Genomic DNA, 26,106 nt, shown 5'->3' on the forward strand with positions numbered 1-26,106 from the left:
TAGTTAGTAAAGATTTGGCAGAAAGAATGGGACATAGAGACATTTAAATAGGATTCAAAAAAAGGTCAATCAAATAAGGACAAATAGAGACAGAAGGGAGGATATAATAAATAGATTGAGACTGGGAAACACAGGACTTAATAATACATGTGTAATTCCATGTAATAGGAGGGGCATGCAACAGGGAACTGTAATTACCATGGTGTGATAGAAAATATAGAACATGTGCTTACTCACTGTAGACAATATCAACCATAGAGTGATATTCTTAGAGATTAATTTGATCAAGAGAAGGTAGCCAACAGTTTAATGTTTTCAAATTACTTCCATTAGATTCAAGGCATGTTCTGGTTAAGTATATTTTTCTTTCTTTTAAAGGAACACAGGATTTTATTGTGGAATGTAAAGTTTTGAATCCGCACTCCTTTTCAGAAGGTGGCGGTAGTGCCCACCTAAAAGTGCGCACTACCGCAATTAAACAGTAGAAGAAGAAGAAGGAATTTGCTCCACCTCACCTGTTGGGGGCAGCATGGCATTTATACACTAAACTAGCATGCTCTGGTACCATCAGTCAAAGAGGAGCATTCAAGGGGTTTCCTCACGCTGTATGCTGGTGGTAGCGGCTGGCTAACGTTGCTAAATTCGGAGTGGATCATGGCTGCTTCTAAGCCAGTTGAACCCCAGTCTGGGAGCGGACTACCCCGCTGGCAGCTGGCGCTTTTAGTCGGGACTCCTATTGTGCTCGGTGTCGGAGCTGTGTACCTCTGGAACCGTAACAGGACGAATAAATCGAATGGAACCGGGGAACGGAAAACTCCAGAAGGCAGTGCCAGTCCCGTTCAGGGCCAAGACGGTGCGCCTCGAGCCAACCGAGAGGAGGAGAACATGGTACTGAAACCCCGGGGAGGAGGCTCCCTGGCTCTGCGGTTTAGCATTAGCTTCCTCACCTTCACACGGTTTATGCCGCTGCTGGTCGCTCCTGGGTCCGTTAGCCCTCACCTTTGTGTTTAAGTCCGGTCAAGGACACCTGACGGTGGAGCCACAGTCAGTGACAGCTACCGTCAGGAGGGCAAGGCCGATAAGCAGCAGCCCTGCGCGGTGGATTAACTTTACACCAGCTAGTTAGCTTTAATGGCTAGCTTTAACAGTGTAGCTAGGTTAGGTAACCTGGATATAGCTGTATTATATCAGATATAATCAAACCATTCATTGGGGAAAACATTTAGATGCGTCTAAATATTTAACCCACCTAATAATCAATAGAAAACTTTATTTTGTGGTTAATGTTGCATGCTAGCACCTGGGTCAGAAAGTCAAGGTGGGCGGGGAAGGCTGTCAGGTAATGGGTAGCTTTACTGTTATATAGATTTAATAAAATAGCATGGCTTAGCTCCCATAGCATGATGAGGAATGGGCATTTTTATTCCACATTAAAACATTGAAATCAAAATTAAGATTACAGACAAAATGTAATTGTAGATGGACACCTGAACAGGTGAGCCAGTTGTGAAGGGCACACTAGTGTAGAGGTGTAACTATCTAGATTGTGCAGTTTTATTGGTATTTAGTCGTTTTTATCACACGTTTGTTAAAATGTTATACCCTTCAATGTTTTTTTTGTTGCTCTAAATGCATGAATATTAATAATATTGGTTATATTTTTCATCCTGTTAATCACACATTGCCTATCTTTGCATCACACCCTGTCTTCTGTTTTGCATCAGGGTTTGAGGATAAGCGACTGATTAGCAAATCAGTCTGTAGTCCATCCACTACATGCAGTCATCATATATACAGGTCCTTTACTTCATGATTTTGTGTAATACAACAGACAGTTATTAAGGCCTTATTAAATGTGATATGGAAGGGGGGGAACTAAACATCATTTACTTCTGATGCCTAGTATTATGTTGAAGACCCCCATATTATAGTTTTATATTTAGTTTTCATAGACACCCCTTTTTAGATTTAAAAAACCAAGCCTATTAACATTGTAGATCTCACTATCGGAGACTTTTTGCCATTATTTGTGAACCGACAATATATGCAAGTGCAGCTTTAGGATGAAGTTGTTCAACTGGGTTTAGAGTACCAGTAAAAAAGAACATCACAGATATTGAAATGCATTGAGACAAAAACCTGGGCATGTGTTACAGAGCTGTCTCTGACCTTTGACATCTTACACAAGTTCCTGAGAAAGGAGAGTGGATTTTATAGATCCTTTACTTTAAAGAAATGTAATGTAACTTATATATATATATATATAAAGGAGCACATGATGATATAAGTCCATAGACAATTTTCTTTCCAACGTATTCTAAAAGACTATTGTGTTTTTAAGAACATAGAGGATGCCCGACATCTTATTAGCTTTAAAATAAAGAATAGATTCTCCTCAGGGCTGTAAAAACCTTTAACAAATGTATGTTAGAGTATTTGAGGATCTGATGATTCTGGGAAAAATTTACTCATGGCTTCCCTGTATATTATGGTTGCCCAAGTCAGGCCCTCAAGGCCTGGCAAGTTAAATTGTTTAACACATTTCAGTAGAAGCACAGATCAAGACAGAAATTAATTTAAAAAAAAAAGGAAAACATGCATTGCAATGGCATCAAAGTAATTAAATGATTTATAAAGTAATAAAAAGGAAAAAATAAATTTTATAAAATGATTACAAAACAATTACGTACAACATAGAAAGGGGAAAACTAGACTATAAGCTAAAACCACCAATGTTTGGGTGGCACAGTAAAAGGCCACTTTACACTTGGTTTTAAATATCAATTTAAAACAATGCAAGGTTTCAGCTTCTTTACAGTTTTCTGCAATTTTTTTTCCAGATTTGTGGATCAAAAGAACTAAAAGCTGCACCTCCATCTTTAGTTTTGGCTTTGCAGTGTAGGTTTGGTTCAAAAGACCTGTGAGGTCAGTGTGGTTGATCCACTGACAGCAAGTCAGTAATCAATTCTACTAAAGCTGGACAGATGAATTAGTTCATAAACACAGTTCTTTTAATCCTGGAGATATTCTTTAGGTGATTGATTACTTTTTAAATGTTTTTATGAGCCTATGAAGGTTCAGTTCTTAGTCCAACACTACACCCAGATTTAGAGCCTGATTGGTGTTTTCTAGTTTGATTAACTGAAGCTGTGTTGTAACTTATAAATATTCTCTTTTTTGGTCCAAAAATTGTTATTTAAGTCTCATTTTGATTCAGTCTAAAACAAATTGGCACATCTGTGCATCGATTTCTTCTGTGCAATTAGCCGACCCTTGAAATGATTTTAATAACAATGACTTTATTTATATATTGCCTTCGAGTGTTCAGGTTATCATACTCCTCTCCAGCACAGCAGACCCTGCTGTACAAAAATGCATCTTTTTTTTTTAATCTCTCTTCTTCTTATGTCATTACGATATTATCGACTCTCTTCAACTATTTAAAATAACACAGAGATGCAGACTATGAAAATCCTTTTTATTCAAAATTCCCAAAATCTTGAAATTTATTAAAATAACATAAAACATAATCTAACATATTTATGGGGATCTTCATTTATTATTCTGGATTATTTATTGACAATTTGTCAATAGCGGTATTTATTTAATTTTGAATGTAACGGCTCTCCAAAGCAGACAGCTGTTGTTACTTCTTGGAGCGCTGCCTTGTGAAGTCTGCTCTGTCCTTCTTTGCATGCGGTTAGTGTTGGAGCTGTGAAGCGCTCACACACTGGAGTCTGATCATAGCTGTGTTTTAACAACGCGAGGGAAAAATATTTATAGATTTCCGTAAAATAGTCAGAAGTGAGCATCAATACCCTCACTGAGACCATAGCCTTAGTGTCCCTGTGATGATGAGGAATTCTCCACAAATCGGACCACCATCAGTAGGCAATGCAGGTGAAGATTCTTGCCCAAAGAAGACACAACAACATTGAAAGCTGGGGCTTAAACCAGCAATGCTTCAGCTGCAGGGCAAACTCCTGCATCCACAGACAATGTCACCCGGTCATAGTCGATGGCACTGTTGTTTTATATAGCTATTTGCTAAAGATGGGATTTTATTTCGGGGCCAACTTTTCTTAATCTGATTCTAATTTTTTCCCCTAGATTTTTGAACTAAAAAAAAAAAGGATAATTTTTAAATATTTTTTTTATTTTATCAAATATAAGAAAATTTTCAGCTAAAATTTAAAGCCCATCTTAGCTATTACAAGAATATCCCATGATTCTTGTTAGCGTATATTAGTGTCACAGGTTGTTAAGCTAAAAAAGTCCCTGTTATGCTGAAAATCAGGAATTTTGACTGACATTTGGCCTTCCTCCCCCGCCCATTTCAGCAAAGACTCTGGTTAGATGGAAACTTTAGAATTAAAATGGAATTATAACAATAACCAAACTGTTAATGAGCCTAATGACTGTTGAAACTGTGTTTTTAAATTTGCACACGAGGGAAGTACTATGAAAACATGAGTCCACCACTGATTAGTGGTAATGGCTGACTAAGGTGAACACATTCCCGACAGCAGAGAGCAAGCTTTAAAAAGAACAAATAAAAAAAAAAAAAACTCCAAACCAAAATCCCCATTAAAAAGAATGTCAAGTGGCACCAAAAAATGTTTTTAAACTTAATAAAAGTAAGAATGTAACTCACAAAAATATGTTTCTGTCTCTTAAAATCCAAAAGGTTGTCATCTTAGACAGACTTTACTCATAGATTAATCATCAAATAAAGTTTGTCCTCCATTATGGTAAAGAAAAATAAAACGAGCTGCAGCCTAACAACCATAAAATGCAGAATTCACAATGCAATGTGAGCCAACCGTTTAGCATAAAGCTCCCAATTCTTCAAAATGGAAATCCTTTTTCATTAAACTTTTTTTCCCTGTCTTTCGTTTAGAGCCCGTTGGACAAAGCCCAGGCTGCAAAGAATAAGGGCAACAAGTACTTCAAAGCCGGCAAGTACGACAAAGCTATCCAGTGCTACACAGAGGCCATCGCTCTCTGCCCCAAAGAGCAGAAGTCTGATTTGTCAACATTTTACCAGAACAGAGCAGCAGCGTACGAGCAGCAGGTTGGTCGCTCATCGTGAGCATTATGTGTGATTTTTAATTCATGAGATTGTATTTGTTTTGCTAGATGCCAAATGCATTCAGTTAAGTGTAACAAGGCTGAACTGTTGTTTCAGTTGAAGTGGACAGAGGTGGTCCAGGATTGTTCTCAGGCTGTGGAAATGAACCCACGCTACGTTAAGGCTCTGTTCAGGAGGGCTAAAGCTCTTGAAAAACTGGACAACAAGAAGGAGTGCCTAGAAGGTCAGACTTTGTTTCATATTAGAATAGATTTCTTCCAGCATTTTTTTGCTGTAAATGTTCAATTCTTGCAGACAGTTAATCCTGATTCTTTGTACTTTTTAAATAAAAAGTTCTGTCTTTGTGTACAGATGTCACAGCGGTGTGTATCCTCGAGGCCTTCCAGAACCAGCAGAGTATGTTGCTTGCTGATAAGGTGTTAAAACAGTTGGGAAAAGAGAAGGCCAAAGAGAAATACAAGGTACTGTTTAATTTAAAACTTTTGCATCAATGTAATCTCTTGAAGGTGTATTTCCTTGTTGTATAATATTTGAATAGTCAATATTAAAACTCTGATCTGAAATTCTGTTGTACTGGTGGCATCTCCAACTTTAGCTCTTGGCTGTTCTGCAAATTTCACATGCATCAGCACTCCTTTTTTTAAATGAATTGCTTATTACTGTACCCTTTCTAGATCTTGGTGACATGTTGAGGAGGTCATTAACCATTTAATCTGAGATGTGATGTTCTGTCTCCTTGAACCCCAGTCGGCCTCGGCAGATGTTCGCTCACACTGAGCCTGGTTCTGCTGGAGGTTTCTTCCTGTTAAAAGAGAGTTTTTCCTCTCTGTCGCTACAAGCATGCTTAGTGTGAGGGATTGCCTTTGAGTCAATAAGTCGATGCAATCAACTGGTTTTCCTTAGATAGAAAACTTTGAATCAATTTGACTGGATGATCTGGTTGAACTGTAAATTGCCTTTAGATGACATGTGTTGTGAGTTGGCGCTATAGAAATAAACTGAATTGAATTGATAGACTTTGTAACAGCTCTCTGGACAATTTCATCTTTTTTTTAAAGTGCAGCCTTTGAAAAATTTGTTAAAAAATATATTATTTTGATTTTATTGATGATGCAAGAATTAAGCTCCAGGTGTAACCTACCTATACGAGGTGGTGAAGATGGTATTACTCTATGGAAGCATGTGTTAACCCTCCATTGACAGAAATTCAACTCCATGTTTCACTGTTCATCCCTATAAACTGGTTCCTGCAGTCAAACAGAGCCAGATTACATCAGTTTAAGCTTCCAGGCAGTTTCTGAAAAAGCCTCGTTTTGCTACGGCATGATGCTAGAAAAAATTATTTCAAGTATTTGATCAACAGATACAGTACAGAAATCTTGGAATAAAATGGTTTTCTTCTGGATGTAGTGTGCCGTTGAACCTTGCAGGTTGTGCGCTACATGCCTCCCCCAAGACTCGGCCAGAACTTTAGAACTGGGGAAAGGCAGCATAGTCATACAATGAGAATAACATTTTAAGTTACAGGGACAGTGCCTCTCAAATACAGAGAGACCATCCTCTGCAAACCTTCTGACTGCCAATTTAAATCTACTTTAATCCTGGTTAAAAATGTTAGCAGCCAAACCCCACTGCTACGTTCACACTGGACGTGCTTTGGGTAGCAAAAAAGCGCCTGCTGCTTAATTTTTAATGCTTGTACACATCAAGGTCTGACACGCGTCAAGAGCATCTTTGATGCTCCTGAAACGCGTCCAGTAAAGTGTGTCCAGATGCGTCTGCTGCTCCTGTGTTTAATGGAGAGAGCGGCTTTGCTATATTTGCTGCGATCATTGAGCAAAAATTTGTTTTAATATATTTTTAAGCGAGAAAGTCCACCTAAAACATAGTCTGTGCAGTCAGTTCATCAAGATTGCGACTCTGCCTTAAAACATTATTTTGATGTCGACGCCGCTCAGACCCACACATACCAAAGGTGCGCTGTCACTGGGAATCCCCAGCAACAGCTGGGGGGTTTCTGCTGTGGCTGCAAGTAGATGTTAGCGTTTTTCATGTATGTGGTAAAAACTGCAGGCACCAGAATAATAAATGAAAACATATTTTGCAGTCAGGCTTCAACCTTTTAAGTCCATTTTAGGCATCAATAAACTACTTCAGGGGAGTGATCATAGCGATATGCATCAGCAGCGCTGTCTGTCTCCCTGCCAGCTCCCAGATCAGCTTTTCTGATTAGTGCATTTGGTGCGTCGAGCAGCAAAAATTACATTTTTCAAACTCCAGCATCTGCTGCTTGTGCTCAGATGCTCAGTAGCCCATGAGGCGCTGCTGCAGCTGTTCAGATGCATCAAGATGCGCTGCAGGACCTTTTGATGCGCCTCAACCGTAGACTTTGCATGTAAACCTGGTGCTTCAATCCCGTGCGGTGTGCTGTGCTTTTACTAAAACTGTCTAAAAGCTGTGCAGAAGGTGTGAGGTATGTTTTTATTTATAAACCTTAGGCAGCAGAAACTTGGATTGGAATAGAATATTTGAGCTTTTTTTTCTGTCCCTGCAGAACCGTGAGCCGATGATGCCATCTCCTCAGTTCATCAAGTCATACTTTAGCTCGTTTACCGATGACATCATCTCCCAGCCGCAGCAGAAGGGCGAGAAGAAAGATGAAGACAAGGATAACGAAGGAGAGGCGGCTGAAATCACAGAGAGGTCAGAATGTTCTAAACATCTACACTTGATCAATATAATATGCCTCTTTTTGTTGTTGTTTTTCAGTCTTTATAGTGGTGTAACGAAACAGAGGACTTACATGTTTAAAAACCTAAATTTAATAATTTCAATTACTATTTTAAATGAGATTTTCAAGCTATCTATGCTCCTGTATCGCTTCTTCCTTTCACTTTTTCTCAGTTCCCACATGGTTTTTAAATGTATATGAATTTGAAAGAAAGATAATTAGTCAATCCACCAGATGCTCTTTGAAAACAATCTTAAAAAGACACTCGTCCTTTAAAAGTCATTGAAAGGGTTTTGGGGATTAGAAATTTAGCTGGCTGACGGCTGCTGCCAACAAACTATATTTTGTTTGTTTTCCGCTTTGCATTCTTGTGTTTCCAGTATATACCGGTAGTTGACATGTGCGTTACAATGCAGGTATCAGTGCATGTAATCTTATTGTGTCAGTTCCATTCAGGTTGTATCAGCATGTAATGCCATAACTGGAAAATATGCACATTTCCAAAGAAAGCTGTGAAGAATGATTTATAAAGACACAAAAAATATTATGGTTGTTGTTAGTGACTGGAGACCGTTGGGTTCTTAAAGTATTAGTTTTTGTTTTGCTGCAGATTACAACCTGTGCATTATTCTAATAATGGTGATGTCAAGAAGAGGAAGTATTTTTCCTCTTTTCAGAAGCACTCAGGTCAAATTCCTTTAAGAAAATGTTTATTAAAAGAAAGAGACCCAGTTAGGAAAGCTTGTATGGAATATTCTGTATGTTTTTAATTTTTAGGAGCTCTGAACAGATGTTTCTTCTTTGAACTAATGACTTAGCTTGCGTCTGATTGGCTTAGATGCTGTCTACTTTTCTGTATAGACATTCTTGAGCTGATGAGAGCTGAAACCAGCTTCAAATTCATACAATAACACGTTGTTCTGGTTATCTAGATCATTTTTTCTTTCACTTTCTTAAGCAGCCAAGTAAGTTAAATACTGGTTTATTTCTGTTTCAAATACTTATGTTAAATTAATTTCAAAGGAATTCATATTTAAATGGGTCAAAGAATGATTCTATAGGGTATTTGGTGCTGGTCCTTAAGGTCTCTGAATATGGTGTGTAAGATTGGTTGGGCTGAAAATGGCATATTAGCTGTTTTATGAGCCCTAATACAAGCCTGGTTAAAAGTCCCAGAATGAAACGACAGGTTTTCTTCCTTTTATGGTATGATCATGAATATTTAGATGAGCTGTGCGCTGATTGGTTGTTTTACAAAGAGCGAAGCTGCTGAGCAAAGACGCATCATAGCAACAAGCACTCACTCACTGAAACATCAAGATTGTTGATATGGTAGGGTGACCAGACGTCCTCTTTTTCCCGAACATGTCCTACTTTTCATACTTAAAAAAAATAATAAAAATGTACGGGAAAATCATCCAGGATTTAGGTTGACTACCGTGCAGCAGAACCGAGCCTGAGCTCTGGGGCTGGTCGGGGTATCCCAATAATGGTAGCCTGGACAACGGCGGCCCCGTGCTTCCCCCCACCTGCCATTTACGGTCCACGTCACTGGGTTGGTTTTGGACCAGCCCCGGACCTTATGCCCCCTTAAAAAAAAAAAAAAAAAAAAGTGTCCTCCTTCTCAGAAACCCAAATCTGGTCACCATAGATATGCTAGCATTGCTATCAACAGCTTATCATCATTCTTCCAAATTGCAGTTGTGATGGCCTTACGGTCGGAACAGCCCCTCGTCTCAGTAAAAAAAAGTTTAGCTAATCCTGCTTTGAACTGTCCAAGATTTTGAAAGCTGTCTTCGATAAGATGCTTAGAGCAAATGAACACCTGAGCATCAAACTTTGCAGGGACAAAAATAACCATGAATGTTGAGTCTTTGGATCATTGGGAAGACTGTGAATTTTTTTCCCCTTTCCCCATGCAGCCTGAAACTCTGCATTTCCTCCCTTGGTTCTGGTTAATTTTCAATAGAGAAACTGCCTGCTTTGTAATTCTTGTAGAAGTAAACCCAGCTGTAGGCTAAACAGCTAAACTGATGTCTTACATCTACTTCTAATTATGTTCTTGGGCCGTGAACCAGTGGGCTGGTCTGTATGTCAATTTCGGGGCGTGACAAAAGTACAAGCCTGAACCAAATAAGGGAAGATCCCCGAATTGACGTAAATTTGGTGCTTCTTTTGGATTCGCCTGTTTTATGGTGGAAGTTTAGAATTGTAGGTGTTGATGGGGTTTGAACTTCTCTGTACGTCCATTTCACCCAATGAGCTATCATTATTACTCTATGACAAGGTAAACTCAGCTTTGCCTTCTATGACCCCTTTAACTTAAATGGGACTGAATCTCGCAGGTATATTGTTTACTACGCTGGTAGATTAATATTGAAGTTGTTTGCTTGTCGTAGCGTTGAAATTTTAGCTGGTCACCCATTTCTTAATTTTCCAACATCTTGTACTGTTTTTGTGTAAAATGTGAAAGTTAATGATGCAGCCACAATGCTGAGGACAGCAAGAAGAGGGAGAATCGTCTCATACGTACTATGATTAACCAATCGTTGCTGAAGGCAACTGTTTGAACCACCCACCTCATTAACATGTGGAAATTGAGAAATATAGAAAGAAATGTGGAAAGAAATAAAAGTAGAAATAAATGAATGTATAAATAAATACAAAAAATGACAATAAGGAGAAAAAATACACAAATGTGTAAAGAAAAAGGGGAAAAAATAGAGGATTAGCTTTTTTCCTGACTGAATCATATTGCCTTATTTATTCATTCATTTATTTTTATTTTTATGTGTATTTTTCATATTTTTTGTTTCGTCATTTCTTGTCTGTCGTATCCAACATCCTTGTTAAATGTTATGCTTCTTCTTCAGCTCTGGCTTCTTAAAGGCGAAGCAGTTCATGGATGAAGAGAACTACGACAAAATTATCAGTGAGTGCACTAAAGAGATCGAGTCAGGAGGCCGATACACGGCAGAGGCCCTGCTGCTGAGAGCCACCTTCTACCTGCTGATTGGAAACGCTACTGCTGCCCAGCCTGATCTGGACCAGGTCATAAACATGAAGGAGGCTAATGTTAAGGTACATGCATTCAGTGTCCTATATTCTTTTTTTTACATTTTTATTGATGCATAATGGTACTTTAAGTGTGTGAATGTTGGCTAATGAGAACAAGTAAAACTTTGTCTCTGTAAATAATCATGAAGGAACTTTGCCTGATAAACTCCTGTTAAATCAGTGAGTTATAAAGGCTGGGTCTGGACTGGATGGACTGTGTAACAAAACTTTGGCTGTGAGCCTGAATTACTGCTTCTGTGTCATTTTATTATAATTTAGAACTAGTGTACAGAAACAGCAGTCTGATGCGTTTCTGCTATGCTAAGAAATTCCTTAGTCCCTATTTGTTCTGGTTGGTATCAAATCATAACAGCGTTTCAGCAACATGACTTGAGGGCTGGTTATCCTCCCACAGCAGTGTGTCGCAGTGAGCTTGCCGCAGATATTTTTTGATTCATGTCCAGTATTGAAGCGTGGTCTGCGCTATGTTATCCACGCAAGAGGGACAATCATGAACTAGCTGTGGGTCTAGATAGCGGTGAGGAAGTAGGGGCATGTTTGTGCAACAACGGAGGGACATGAAGGCGAAAAAGAGCGGGGATCCAGGTGGAAAAAGGGTCCCAGCGTTCTCACGCACCTCGCTCTTCTAGCTGGTCCAAATTTACGAGTCGTTTTCCGCAATGGAGGTCATACAAACAAAACAAGCTGGTAAGATACCAAACAGGAAATATGCATAGTGTAGAACTGATGTAGATTTGACCAATCAGAGGCCTCCTGTCTGCGGTCACCTACAATTTTGGAGAAGTGGCTGCAGACAGGGCGGGGGCACATTTGCATTCACTGCGACACACACAGTATAAACTAGGGGTGTGCAAAATAATCGTGATGATGATGCATCGTGATTCTAATTTTCGTGATCTACTGCATCGATTCTTGATGCCAAGAATCGATTATTAATTTAAAAAAATTAATAAATAAAATTGCATGAATGGTTGGCGAACATCAGCCAAAAACAAGTGTAATACAACTTCCAGTCCAGTAGATGTCACAGCAAATGTGTTGACGCACGCTGCCTTGTGTCACAAGCGTTTCCGGCCGCGGGATACTGTGCCGAGTCATTCAAAAACAAAACATGGAGGATAAAATATTGCAATGCATCGCAATAATTCAAGTATCATGATGCATCGTGATAGAATCGCATCGTGGCCTGTGAATCATGATTCGAATTGAATCGTGATTTCTTTGGCAATACCCACCCCTAGTATAAACCAGCCTTTACCGTAGGTTTCATTGCTGAAAATCTTTCTGAGGTCTAATAGAAAACGTTTCTCTTTCACCAGATTTAATATCAAGATTTTATGCGTCTTTTATTGTGAGCTTTAAACTTTAGAATTTGGAATTAAATACTAATTGACCAATCGATTGATTGACTTTATTGATCTAACAGTAAAGAAATTAAGTTACATCAGCTCAAATAGTCAAAGAAGAAGAATGTGCCAAAGGAAGAAAAAGGTGCATGGGATATATACAGTGCAGTGCATATATACTGCATCAGTTTGTCTCAGACATGTTTCAGGTGTTTAGCAGCATGTAGCTTTATAACAGTGGAGGTGTGTGATTAAAGGTTCATCTATTTGCCCCCTCTGCCTTTACTCTCTCCTACAGCTACGAGCAAACGCTTTAATAAAGCGTGGCAGCATGTACATGCAGCAGCAGCAGCCTCTGCTCTCTACACAAGATTTCAACATGGCTGCTGAGATCGACAGCCGGAACCCTGACGTGTACCACCACAGGGGGCAGGTAGGAGGATCTGGTTTCTGTTCATTTATTCTCTTTTATTTCCTACTGTTGTTTTTGTTATTGTCCAGTCTTTACTATTTATTTCATTACCCCAACAAAACAACTGATATTAAAATTAAAGTGTGCTTTTTCTGCTAGTAGCTTATGCTAGCAATTCCAATCTCCACATCTCAGATTTTAAATTCATCTGTATTTAAAATATCTGTTCAGATCTATTATCAATTTAGAAAATAAAAAAACGTTGTTTGCTCAGAAATATATAAGCTAACATAAGCTAGATTAATATAAACATTACAGTTATTTAAATTAAACTCCAAAGATATTTGTTTTACTGTGATCTGATGTAGGATAGTTTTTACATTTAGCTCTCACTAAAGACATTTTGACATTTTCACCTTGAATGGATTGTTTTAACCTCAAAGGTTAATGCAAAGATAAAAACCATCATTCAGGGCTTACAAAAGCATTTACACAACTTAAAATGTTTTTCCCACATTTTGTCAGAATACAACAACAATCCTGAATTCCCTTTGTTGGAACTTTATGTGATTGACCAACAAAATATGGGCAAAATTGTAAAGTTTAAAAGACAGCTGAATTTAGAAGTCAGTTATTAAGATTTATTTTTAGAACAAATAAAGGGAACATTCATTGACCTGCTGCCAATAGCAAGAAAGAAGCTGATGGAAACAGCTCAGACAATCTAAGAATAGTTTAAACATTTACAGCAAAACTCAAGGTAAAGATAAAAGGCATGATTTCTTTCCACATCAAGTCGGTAGATGTATTCACTGGACACAGTCATGTTGGCTGTTGAAGCTAGTGATGGCATTTAGTATAGAAATGAAAGGTGGGTGAAAATGAAACCTGTTTTTAAATAATTATAAATTTTCTGCCTGTGTATCAATATTTAAAGCCCATGTTAGCACATAGCCTTCAATAAAGTTTATCACTCATTTTTGTAACAAATGGAGCAAAAGAATCTTTTTCTAAGCTAAAAATAAAACTGTTATTATGACAAAAAAAAAGAATTGTTTGTTCGTACTTGTGAAAAACTGTGTGCTTCTATTTATAGCTCGTGTTCAGCTGCTCATGACGTCCACAGCAGACCTTTCTTCTTTTTCTACATTTCCACTTTTTTTGAGTGGGGGAGTTGAAAATAGAACACACTATGATTTTTTTTTTTACAAAACTTTTCGTTTGCTGTGAAATACTATTATAAAACCATAGTAACGTTGTCAGAGTGTGCTGCTGGGGAGAGCCGTTTCAGTTTAGGAAAATCGAGATCACTGATTGGTCAGTGGTTAATGAGACTCTTGGATTGATTGACAGGTGGCGTCTTTTCATTTAGGTAACTTCTGGAGTTAACTTGCAACTTAGATGTTGGGTTTTTTTGTTATTTTAGGGTGTCGGACTGAAATGGGTTTTGAAACATACCGTATTTTCATGACCATAAGGTGCACCATACTAAAAGGCGCAGTCTCAGTTATGTGTGCCATCGCTGTATTTAACACGCACATAAGGCGCACCGGATTATAGGGCGTGGGTTTTATATAATGGTACATATCCTCTACTACGTTTAAATACCTCTACTGCATATTTAAAAATAGAGCGGGAGCAAAACTGAATATGTTTGTACTTTATTCATGTATTTATTACTCAAGTATTAAAGTATTAATCAAACCCATCAAAGTCATCATCCTCTGTTTCTGAATCAAACAGATGCGCTAAATCAGACATGCCAATTTCCCCTTCTTCGCTGTCAGAGTCACTTTCTGTGCCGTGCGGCTCCTCCGCTTTTGCGAAAGCTCGAACAACAGTGCCAGCAGACACGTTAGCCCAAGCATCTACAATCCATCCGCAAACTGTGGCGTAACTTGCCCGGCGCTGCCTTCCACNCTGCCTACTTTTATTTTATTTGCTGTGAAAATTACATTTCGTTATAGCATGACTTTATTAGAAAAAAGACAGATGGTAAAACATCCTTCTTTTGAGTTTTTACGGCACTTGAGGCTTGTTTTTTGGACAGTAGGCTGACAGGAAAGCGGGTATGAGAGAGGGGGAGAGACATGCGGCAAAGGACCACTGGCCGGATTCGAGCCCGGGTCAGTCGCGTCGAGGATTAAGGCCTCCGTACATGGGTCGTGCGCACCAACCACTGCGTCACCTGCACGCTTTTAAATACCCTTCTATTTAAATCCAATTGCTGTTAGATGTTTCGTTGTTGTTTACAGGATGATATTTTTACCAGCTTTGCCAAAAGTAAAATCAGTACTGCCTCAATCAATAAATATCTTTTTAGTTAAAATGTGTCATCGTAAGCTTTGTAGAATTAAAATTAGCCCTTAGTTTTCACAGGACATTACCCCTGCTTTGCACAGTACTGCAGGGATAACATGATCATGCAGGAGGAGATGCTGGAGCTTCTTTGACACCTTTTCTAAAAACATCTGTCTTTCCTTTCAGCTAAAGATCCTGCTGGACCAGGTGGACGAAGCAGTGGGAGATTTTGATGAGTGCATCCGCCTCAGGCCCGACTCTGCTCTGGCACAGGCTCAGAAATGCTTCGCCCTTGTGAGTTTTGGTCTAGTATAAACCCTGCAGCACAATGCTGTTTTTTATTTCAATAAAGATTCTAGATTTTTCTCTTCTAATGCAGACAAGTCTGTGTTACTCTTTCGAAAAACTACTCGTTGACTTCCGCCTTTGTTTTTACAGTACAGACAAGCATATACTGGAAACAACCCATCACAGGTGCAGACGGCCATGGATGGCTTTGAGGACGTAATCCGAAGGTTTCCAAAATGTGCTGAAGGCTATGCTCTCTACGCTCAGGTATCATTTATCGTTTAGCAGTTCATAAAAAAATTTTTTTTTAAAAAGATTCTTTTAATTTGGAAGTTTAAAAAACAAAACAACCAGGATCTGATTTGTGAAATAAATCCTAATTCTCAATTTGTTTTTTCATGTAGTGTTAATACACAATACCATGCAAGAAACGTAACCAGTTCATATCCATGAATATATAGTGTATTTTTTGCACTATAGGCTGTTTTTTTTTTCTTTTCTTCTTCATATAAAATGTGCGCCAGACTATAAGGCGCAGGTCCATTTCTTGCTTCCTCCACTTCCGTTCCATTGATTCATTAATTTTGAATTATCTCATATTTGCGCTATTCGCATGTTCTACTGTGAGATTGATAGCCTTGAGTTTGAAGTCTGCTTTGTAAGCAGTAGCCATTTTGGGGTCCTTATACACACACATTTTATGGTAATGCACAGCATGCATTACTTATTGTTCTGACTGTGGTAGCCTTTATCTTGAAAGCATTGTGGCTTTGTACTTCACCAAAATCAAAAATAAAACAGTTTCACAGAGCACCACATACCACAGAAAATCACTTGGAGGTCAGTGAGCACAACCAGAATGAATCCATGTATAAGGCACTTTGGATTATAAGGCACACTGTGTTTTTTAATATTAAAGATTAATTAATATTAAAGATTAAATTCGCCTTAAAGTGTGGAAAATACAATAAATCATTTTAGCCTTATAGACACATTCAGATTTACTGATGTTTCTCCAAAACATCAGATTATCCCGGTTTCACCCATATAGCACTAACACTGTGACTCCAAAACAGACATAGTTGTTTTCCATTTGTCTCCTTTTCAATCCTTTACAATCATTTTTTATTTATGGATCACATTTCAACAATCCAGACAGCACCCAAAGTACTTTACACGTCCTGAGTGATAAAACAACTTGCAACAAAAGAGAAAACGACATAATAAAATATCTAGAAACACAATTTAAAGATGTAAAAAGGTTACATTTAAAACTTTATAACCCCTGGCTTTTTATGTCTTCTCCACCAATAGTTGAACACTAAGCTAACTATTAAAGTTATAGATCTGGCGGTCTACAGATGCCTCTGTGTATACTTGAAAACAGGTTGCGATGGTGCATTAAAGATTAAAGTATGACTCCTCAATGAGAAGACAATAGAAGCAAATCAGCAGGATGTTCCATAGTGGGGGATTTTCTGTGTAAAGCTGGGCATACATGACTTTTTGCCCTTTTCGGGTGTTGGAGTGATGGAGTTCTTTCTGTGTCTTTGTCCAAATATGTTGTTGCCTTTTCTTTTTAGGGCTTTCAGCACACAAAATTGCATAAATTGCCAAGGCAGCAAGCACGAGGAAACCCTGCGGTTTCGTTGTACAGTGTGAGCTGTAGCTTTGCGCAGCGATTGAAAAAAATCGCACAGTGTATGCCCGGCTTAAGCAGGAAGGAAGAGGCTGATATCAAAGCCTTGAAACATTGGAAACATTTCCAGTGAGGACATTTTATAATTATATAGATTATGAAAGCTTAAAGGTTTTATTTTTTTTTTATACACCAAACCATCACCTACTCGGATCAGATCAGAAATACAATAAGCAAAAAAGACTTCTATTTTCCTTTTTAGTCTTCATGATTTAAATGATCATGAAGACTAAATGATCTAAATATATTTCCAATATATCTGTCTGCGTTTGTCGCCACCTAAGTATTTGTAGGACCAAATAGTTTGAAACTTAAGAGGAACTGATAAAATCCTGTTAAAAATTCAAACACTTTGATGTTGTCTTCAGGCTTTGACCGACCAGCAGCAGTTTGGGAAAGCTGATCAAATGTACGACAAGTGTATCGAACTGGAACCAGACAATGCTACGACTTATGTTCACAAAGGGTGACGAGTTTCCTCCTTATTTACCAATCTTGTACTGATGATTTTCATTCTTTTTTACTCATTGTTCCAATATGTGATCAGTTTGTTGCAGCTTCAGTGGAAACAAGACCTCGACCAGGGGCTGGACCTCATAAGTAAGGCGATAGAAATCGACAACAAATGTGACTTTGCCTATGAAACTATGGGAACCATCGAAGTTCAAAGGTGAGATTGAACAAAAACGATGATCTGAGAGGCTTGCACTTAACTTGTTTTCATTAACTGGAGTGTTATCTTTGCAGGGGAAACCTGGACAAGGCGATAGAAATGTTTAACAAAGCCATCAACCTCGCCAAGTCAGAGATGGAGATGTCCCATTTGTACTCGTTATGCGATGCAGCGTACGCCCAGACGGAGGTGGCTCGGAAATACGGCCTTAAACCTCCCACTCTGTAACGTCTCCACCGTCCATCGCAGTCTCCACCGCAGAACCTAATTGTCTTACTGTTTGAAATAAATCTGATTTGTTAAAAGAAATTCTGGATATTATGATGAAAAGAATAAACCCTTAATATGTCACGTGGTGTTCTCAGATTAGAAAGGATTTTATTTTTGAAAGCCAACAGGTTTTCTATTTACAAACCAGGTCTCTGTCTCTGTCAGGATACTGTTTGACCAGCAGGCGGTTGCTGATGCCTAGTTCAGCCCAAAGTAATTGTGAAACCTTTTCATCTCTCAAATAAAGCGTGGAGGTAAAACATACATGAATGTCCATTCATATCTGTTTAAAATAATACGCAGAAGACGAAAACGTGCAGTTTGTTGAACGATTACTGACTTTTAAGGCTTCTGTAACATACAGATGTACAGAAAATACTGTGAGGTTGTGAAGAACTGTTCTCTTAGCAGTTTATGCTGATCTGAAGAGTTGTTGTTTTTTTTCCGGCTGCTTCCATTTTCTAACATAGATCTTCAGTTTGAATGCGAGAGAATCAGTTCTTTGTGAAATGTCTGTATTTGCAATGCTGGAATTGATCCGATAGGTATGGGCCCTAAAAGGCCTGTTTAGTCTTTTTTTTTTTTTTTCTTTAATAGGTTTGCCTGTTTTTAATATATAAAATTTGTGCAGCATGCTCACTTTATCTATGTAAATGCAATGCTCAAGCTGTCTGGAACACTAGAAAAAAAAATCAAAGTATGCTTGACTTGGGCAAAACCCTTTTCATCAGACAAACTTAGCCATCGTTTTTTTTATGCCTCTATTCTTTGAAGATGTCACCTGCTATTGGAGTTTTGTAGTTCATTAGTGAAATCTTTGGGGGGGTGTTTTCTGTTTGTTTTATTCCATTATTTGTACAAGTCCTTAAGACCTAACCTTTTTTTTTTTTTTTTAAGAGATTTTTTTTCACAATGCTGGCCTTAAGGATCCCAGCCTACATGCAGCCCAGACAGTCTCTTTATGCACTGTGTTCAAATTCTCAGCATGATTTTGTTTTTTTGTTTTTTTTTAAAGCAGCCAGCTGTGTTTAATTTAGTATGCACTAAGTTTTGCATATTTTACGAATCAACTGGGACCCCTTGAGTTTTTGGACTCGATGCTTCCCAAAGAATCAGTGGCAGATTTTACACAGAGGTTATATCAGAGAATGAGAACATGCGTCACCGCTGCTGCTGTGCAGATGGACTGCTTAAAATAAAAAAGCAGGATTTAACCCTTAAAAAAATCAATATATGTAAACTAAGTTGTAACTGTTTGATAGAAAAACAACAAAAATGTCAATGTTCACAGTGACCAAAGTGGAAATAATGAGAATCCTAATAAAGTGAGTTATTGGAAGGAACTTTAGCTTGTGATGATTTTGTTTTTCTATGCATATTACCCTGTTTCTAAGGTCTTAAAAAGAAAAAGGATGGTTTGGTAGATGGTATTTTCTGTAATGCTAGAAGAATTCTTGTTTAATGTCTTTAGTCATCTGTTTCAGGTTATTCCCTTCTTTTATGACATACTCTGTCTTATATTCAAGTTCAAATAGCCTTCAACTCATTCATATCTGTAAATTATGCAGTTAGTGATGCCCTCAAGCCAGCACAATTGATTTAAGAGTTTATCTTCCATATACGGTAGCTTAATTTCTTTCTCTCCTTATGTACAGCGTCTTAAATTTTTTAAATTTATTTATTTTTACTTTTCCAGGAAGGTTTTTGAGGCATTCTATACTGAGAAGGTAACCAACCTTTTTTTTTTTAAATAAGGACTGATGACCTTTCCTTTCTCTTCAGAGTAGCCCATCCATGTCTTCTGCCTCATGACTGGGTGGGAGAAGAGAACAAAGGTGAAAGATTATATAGAAATGATAAAATATGTAAAAAGGAAAAACTTATTGCCTTACACAGGAAACGGATCACTATTTTAAATTTTAGAAAAAATTTATTTTGTGGGTTGGGGGGCAAAATATGTACAAATATGGCTGCAAGGACCACTCTTTGGACAAAACTAGTCTCTAATGAACGAAGAAAAAGTAGTATTTAAAGTAAATATTGTATTTTTACAAAAAAAATAACCAACATGTTTGCCTTTTATTCATATAGGGGGTTGTATAACCTACTATGTAGTTAAAGTGTCCCTAATGCAAGCCTAAACAATATATATTAAATAAAAATATATATTTTTAAATTAAAATATATATATTATATATAAAATATAAAAAAAATATATATATAAAAAATATATAAAATATAAAAAAAATATTAATTAATCTCGGCAGCTCATTAGTGACAGCTGCGGGACGTACCGCCGTGGTGACGCGGTATGTGACGTGTCTCTGTCAACAGAACAATGGCGGATTTCGTAGAGGAAGCTCAGGGCAGCTGGTGAGTCGATTTGTTGTTGGGTTTAGATGTTTGGGGATTATAATCCAGCCACCATGAAGCAGTGTTCTCTTCCCTAGTTTGGTTTTCCCTTTAAAGTAACTAAATATTAATTTATGTCGCTGCTCACCTCACTGAAGACGGTAAATCTGAGCTCAGTTTGGTAACGGTAGTTAGCCTGCTAATAGAATAACATGAGCTAAGTTACTTCCTATAAAAGCAAAGGTTAAAATGAAGGATAATAAATGAATGCTTTTATATGAAAATCTGTCTAGGGTTCATATTAGAGCGGATTTATCTATTTAACATATATATCTACACTTAGTTAGCGGGAATGCTAGTAACTAGCTACATTTCCTTTAACCAAATCTCAGACCTAAAGCTATCTGTTCTCATTATATTCCAACCTGTTACGTTTAATATTTATGATATATAAAAAAATTTGGCATTTAGTGTAAGCATTAATCTGTCCATAGTAAATGCCAACCTTTATCTTCTGGAGATGTCATGAAGTTTTGGTTAACTTAAGAAGGGCTTTTATCAAATGGATCAGCAAATCTTATCATTTTACTGTAAAGTAGTTTACAGACCACAGAAGAAGACTTTAAGTAGTTAAATGGTAAATAGTTAATAGTTAAATAGCCATTTCTGTTACTCTATTTATGAATACATCTGATTCATATTTAGCGTAGAAATAATTAGTTAAGATGTTATTTAGGGATGTCATTGTTTACTGCAAATTTTTACAGAAAAAATAAAACATATCTCACACTATTTGGTCTTTTAGGAAAAAAATATAAATCCCAGTTAAATTGTAAATTACAGAAAATTGGTATTTTATGCTTAATTGTTTTGCTTAATTTTTTTGGAGGATTTTTAGGAAACACAATTATTTTATATATTTTACAACTATTTGATGTTGGACTCCCCAGGGACCAGGATTTAGCCGAGGCTCTGGACTCTGGCGGGTCAGACAGTGAAATGGAGAGCATCGTGCAGATCCAAGAGCATTCAGCTGAACATAGAGCCAAGATGTGGAAGGTAAGAAGCATTTTATTTTATATATAAAGAGGCCGATGTGCTGTGCATCAAAGTATTACTCTGAAATCAATGATATACTTTTACATGTATTTATAGGATGTCTTTTCTTCAGGTTAGATGCAACCGGTGTCCACAGTTTAAAAGGAAGTAAACACTCACTACTTCCACGTGGCTCTTCGTAATTTCCACTCTGGGCTAAATTATGTCCTATTTCATACATGTGTTGCCATTTAGTCTGCTTCGTCTTCCATTTCCTGTCTGTAAAATAAATCCATTTTGTACCCATGTACCTAAACCATTGTATATTAAGTATTAATTTTATAGTTGCATAGTTTCATTTCTGCTAAAAATGAAACAATATGATATTGTCCAATAGGAGTGGGTCAACTCTTACATATACTCTGGATTAGGATTTCTTATCAAACTATAATGGCGTTGAGCAGCCATCTCAGTGAATACTGAGAGAAAATATCAAGAGTATGAACTGTTAAAGGGATGAATCGGTGGGCAGCCTTTCCTCATTACAGGGTGGGGACAGTCTTGCACTTAATTGACAGGATTTATTTTTTATTCCTATGTTTTATATACATCTTTTACATATATGCATGGGTGCCAGTAACCAAACAGGATGAAGGCCTTTGAACTAGATCATACCTTTTAAACTACCTTTGAGCTGATACCAAGAAATTATGACAAGCTTTTTTTAATCATTATTGCTACAATCTATAAAAAATTTTATTCAAAACGTTGAATCCATAGCTTCCATTCATTGGCTACAGACCAGATAGACAAGCATTTCATGTTCAACTAATGTCGCCTTTTTACATCCCTTTCTGACACACCTTCAGTTGAAACTTTGGCTATTTTTAGAGATGAATTCCTGACATATTTATTTTTATGTGAAGCATTTAAAAACAAAACGAAAGAGGGATTATTTAGATTTAAACTCTGTTAAAGTTTTTTTTCTGTTCATTTCCAAATTAAAAACAAAATGAAATTTGGTTCTTTTGAATAAATGTTCAACTTTTTTTTTTTCTGTAGCTGCTGAGCCATTTAAAATAATAAACATTCAATACAATGAATAATTGAACTCTTATGATCTTTATCCGTAAGCTGAGAGATAACTTTGTGTTAATCGAATTTTTGTCCCGGGTTTTGTGACTGCTCACAGCTTTTGTTTTGTTTGACCAATGATCATTTATTTACATAGTTGTGCATTTTTGTCTGTAGGAATATATTAAGAATGTATAGAAAGCAGTTGTGTAGCATGTCAAGTGGTGTGTATAACGAAGTGTAATATCAGTCATATATTGCAGATAAGCACAAAGTATAAAAAAAAATTGTTACTTAACTAAAATGAATCATTTAACCTTATTTTCTTTTGTCAGAAACTTTGACGGTATATTTTTTTTAACCCAGCCACACACTATTTTTACCTTCAGGATCATAGAACAGAAATCTGAATCATTTATGTCTCTTTACTCCCTTCAGTGTTTTACTCATGGATTGATCTCTTAGCGTTTAACTTGCTTTGTGATGACAGATTGCGCTGAATGTCTCTGGAAAAGGAGACAGCCTGTCTCCTTGGGACGGGGTGCTCGATCTACCAGAACAGACTCTCATTCACAACCGCAGTCAGCAGCTGATTGGTGAGTAACTCCTTCATTTTGTAAGAAACCTTACTTATATGTTGTATGTGTAAATAAGGAATGCAGAGCATGAAGACAACAAGGTAATTAGCTTGATCTCTTAGCTGATAAACATTGATAACATTCTGGATTTTAACATTTTCAAACCAATTTGACAAAAGCAGATAAATCAAATCAAATGATAGACCTCACAAGTGAAATGATTATTTTTACTGTCATCTTTACATGGCAACAAACGGGAACTAATGTCTGAGTAAGGCATTATATTTAAATGCTAACCTCAAATAATGTTCTGCGGTGACGGTTATTAATCTGCTGCTGGAGATTAGATTATTTCTCCTAAGAGTTGGCTGAGGAAGCTACATTTTTAGCTGCCATCTCATACCAATATTATTATCAAGACTTCATAAAATTAAAATTCTTTGAGTCTGACATCTCCTAGATCTGGTCGGGCTAAATATAGAACCTTTGGTAAAGATGGTTAAAAATAAAATACTCTGATCTTGACCTCCATTTTTATCTTCTTTAATACTTGAAAGAACTTGTTGTCTGTAGTTTGGTTGGATGAACATGTTAAGTGTTCAGGAGTAAAGCTTATCAAACCTCTCGCCCTTTCCTGTCGTGTTTAGATCAGCTGGGAGTTTCAGAGGAAGAGGGGCGCGAACTGGTGTCTGATGTCGAGTCTGTCATCACTTTCTACTGCAAGTCTCGTAACATCACCTTCAGCCCAGATCTCAGCCTGCCTCACCTGCTTAAACCCCTGCTGGGGCTAAAGTTACCGCGCAGCGATCTCTACAACTGTTTCTACGCCATCATGAACAAATACATCCCCAGGTAAACCTCCTAACCACGGCTGTCTTTTTACCTCCAGTCACAAGGCGGGCTTCATCATCAGCCAGGTGTGTTTTGTTTCAGGGAGTGTGTGCCGAACGGACGACCCTTCCACCTGTACAGACTGTTGCTGCAGTATCACGAACCGGAGCTGTGCTCCTTTCTGGACACCAAAAAGATCACTCCTGACTCCTACGCCATCAACTGGGTACGCCAGGACTGCCAGGACGGGTCTGACGATGCTTCTCCTTCTGCCGTTTTTTACTAAAGTGAGTTTTGTTTGTTTTTCTTTCAGCTGGGGAGTCTGTTTTCCAGTCACTGCAGGCCTGAGGTCACTCAGGCTTTGTGGGACTCATACCTCCAACAGGCCGATCCTTTCCTCATCTTCTTCCTCATGCTCATCATCCTCGTCAATGCCAAGTAGGTATCTGTTAGCGGTTAGCCATGCAATCGTTAACGGCTTGGTTTCAGTTCTGAACGTGTGTTTATTCACTCTTTAGAGAAACCATCCTTACAGAAGTTGGAGACAGCAAAGAGGACATCATCAGTCAGTTTGTTTGCCTGACATGTTTGAATCTGTTCAGATTTCGTTTTATTTTTTTATTTTTTTTTTATCTTTATTCAAATTATTCATTTTTTTCTTCTTTTTTGGTTTCAGAAACATTGGAAATGTCCCCCTCCCTCCTGGAAGCAGAAGACATTGAAGATTTGTTTTCATTGGCCCAGCATTACCAGAGCAAAACCCCTCTGTCACTCAGAAAGGTAAAGCGCTGTGTATAGATAATGGCCCTGAAGCAAACAATGGAACTTAGTAAAAAAGAAGTCTAATTAAAGAAGCGTACTGAAAGAGCTTGTTTTCGTTTCGTCTTTGTTTTAGATGAATCAGAATCTGTTTGGTAGCAGCCTGGTGGCTCTTAAAGAGGAGGATACTGACCTGAGTCAGGCCCTGTGCCTCCCTGTGTCTGTCCCTGAAATCCTGCAGGCCAACCAGCTTCAACAGGTGAGTGACACAGACTTTTTTAACCACTTCCAAGCAAGCTGTGTCTGTAGGACTTGTGATTTGTGATGTTTAGGACGGGGTGCGTTTCTTTGTGGTGGATTGCCGACCTGCAGAGCAATACAATGCTGGACACCTGTCCACAGCCTTCCACCTGGATTCTGACCTGGTGAGAGATACTAACGGTGTTTGATATTTCATTAAAATCTTTCGATGAATATGGATGTTTCTCCCTAAACATTTGTTGTCTTCCCTCAGATGCTCCAGAACCCCTCTGAGTTTGCTCTGTCTGTGAAGTCTCTGTTGGAGGCGCAGAAGCAGTCTTTAGAGTCGGGCTCCATCGCCAGCGGAGAGCACCTGTGCTTCATGGGCAGCGGGAGAGAAGAGGAGGACATGTACATGAACATGGTGCTTGCTCATTTCCTACAGGTGAGGAGCTGAGCGCGGAGTTTGTTCAAAAATAGGCCAAACAATGCAGAACACTGAGGAAAAGGGAGGAGCCTATCTTTATAAGAGATAAATTAATTGTATAAATACATATGCTGGTTTAATAAAAGCATCTCTATCATTATTTTCCTATGTTGTTGATCTTATTCCTAATTTAAATATTACCTGAATATGTTTGTTTTCAGAAAAACAAAGAATATGTGAGCATTGCTAAGGGAGGCTTTATGGGTAAGTAGCTTAAAATCATATGTTTATTATTTTTTTCTGTTTATCTCTGTTTTTAACATCAATTAGATTTTTATGGCCATTTTAATGTGTTGCAATAAGTGCGTAAACATTTGTGTCATTTCAGCTCTGCAGAAGCACCTGGTAGACATGAACGTTGAAGGCCTGGACTCCTCATACATGAACTGGATCGTCAGCACATCTGGATCTCACAGCAGCCTTTGCTCTGTCGACGTAGGTGTAAATGAAAGAAGGAAACCAGTGTCTAGTAATCTACTAATTAGATTTGCTGTAACAGACCAACACACAGGAGTGTGTCACTGAAGTAAAAAGAAATGATGCATGGTTTTACTAATAATCTACAACGTAAACAGAAATACTTCCAAACTTGGAATTTTCTGTATTTTCCCCATTTTTTACAAAAATCTAAATTGAGATTTTTCTTTACCAAAAAGTATAATTTTTCCATTTCCCTCTGCATTACTCACAAGCATAACTTCTAGTTCACATACATGGATCTGTGCGTTGCAGCAAACCCATTTAACCCTTTAAAGCCCGATCCAAGAATAAAACAAAACAGAAAATTACTTTTTTTTAGTTTGAAGTCCTTATTTGGCCTTTTAACAAAATATGTAAAAAGAAAAAACAAAAATAGA

The 26,106-nt window shown here is 37.8% G+C and overlaps 2 protein-coding genes across 3 annotated transcripts in view; both read left to right on the plus strand.

The window, feature by feature from the left end:
• Positions 1–654: 654 nt before the first annotated feature.
• On the plus strand, positions 655–19,225 carry tomm70a (translocase of outer mitochondrial membrane 70 homolog A (S. cerevisiae)). The gene is made up of 12 exons (XM_015391500.1): positions 655–888; positions 4,901–5,074; positions 5,189–5,315; positions 5,444–5,553; positions 7,647–7,795; positions 10,697–10,904; positions 12,546–12,680; positions 15,147–15,254; positions 15,399–15,515; positions 17,316–17,413; positions 17,495–17,617; positions 17,695–19,225. Exons 1-12 carry the CDS (start codon positions 655–657, stop codon positions 17,846–17,848), a joined length of 1,737 nt encoding a protein of 578 aa, XP_015246986.1. The 3' UTR covers positions 17,849–19,225.
• A 988-nt stretch (positions 19,226–20,213) lies between these two features.
• The window catches only part of tbc1d23 (TBC1 domain family member 23), a 14,581-nt gene continuing 8,688 nt past the window's right edge, over positions 20,214–26,106 (plus strand). For both annotated transcript variants that reach the window (XM_015391501.1, XM_015391502.1), the window contains exons 1-13: positions 20,214–20,263; positions 21,193–21,301; positions 22,845–22,950; positions 23,580–23,784; positions 23,866–23,989; positions 24,077–24,201; positions 24,282–24,328; positions 24,440–24,543; positions 24,659–24,781; positions 24,855–24,947; positions 25,037–25,207; positions 25,411–25,453; positions 25,578–25,684. In XM_015391501.1, coding sequence (XP_015246987.1) covers positions 20,229–20,263; positions 21,193–21,301; positions 22,845–22,950; positions 23,580–23,784; positions 23,866–23,989; positions 24,077–24,201; positions 24,282–24,328; positions 24,440–24,543; positions 24,659–24,781; positions 24,855–24,947; positions 25,037–25,207; positions 25,411–25,453; positions 25,578–25,684 — 1,392 coding nt within the window. In that variant the 5' untranslated portion in view covers positions 20,214–20,228. The remainder of the gene's footprint in view (positions 20,264–21,192; positions 21,302–22,844; positions 22,951–23,579; positions 23,785–23,865; positions 23,990–24,076; positions 24,202–24,281; positions 24,329–24,439; positions 24,544–24,658; positions 24,782–24,854; positions 24,948–25,036; positions 25,208–25,410; positions 25,454–25,577; positions 25,685–26,106) is intronic.

Source organism: Cyprinodon variegatus, unplaced genomic scaffold (assembly GCF_000732505.1).
Source record: "Cyprinodon variegatus isolate N-32 unplaced genomic scaffold, C_variegatus-1.0 Scaffold544, whole genome shotgun sequence".
NCBI classification, from domain to species: Eukaryota; Metazoa; Chordata; class Actinopteri; order Cyprinodontiformes; family Cyprinodontidae; genus Cyprinodon; species Cyprinodon variegatus.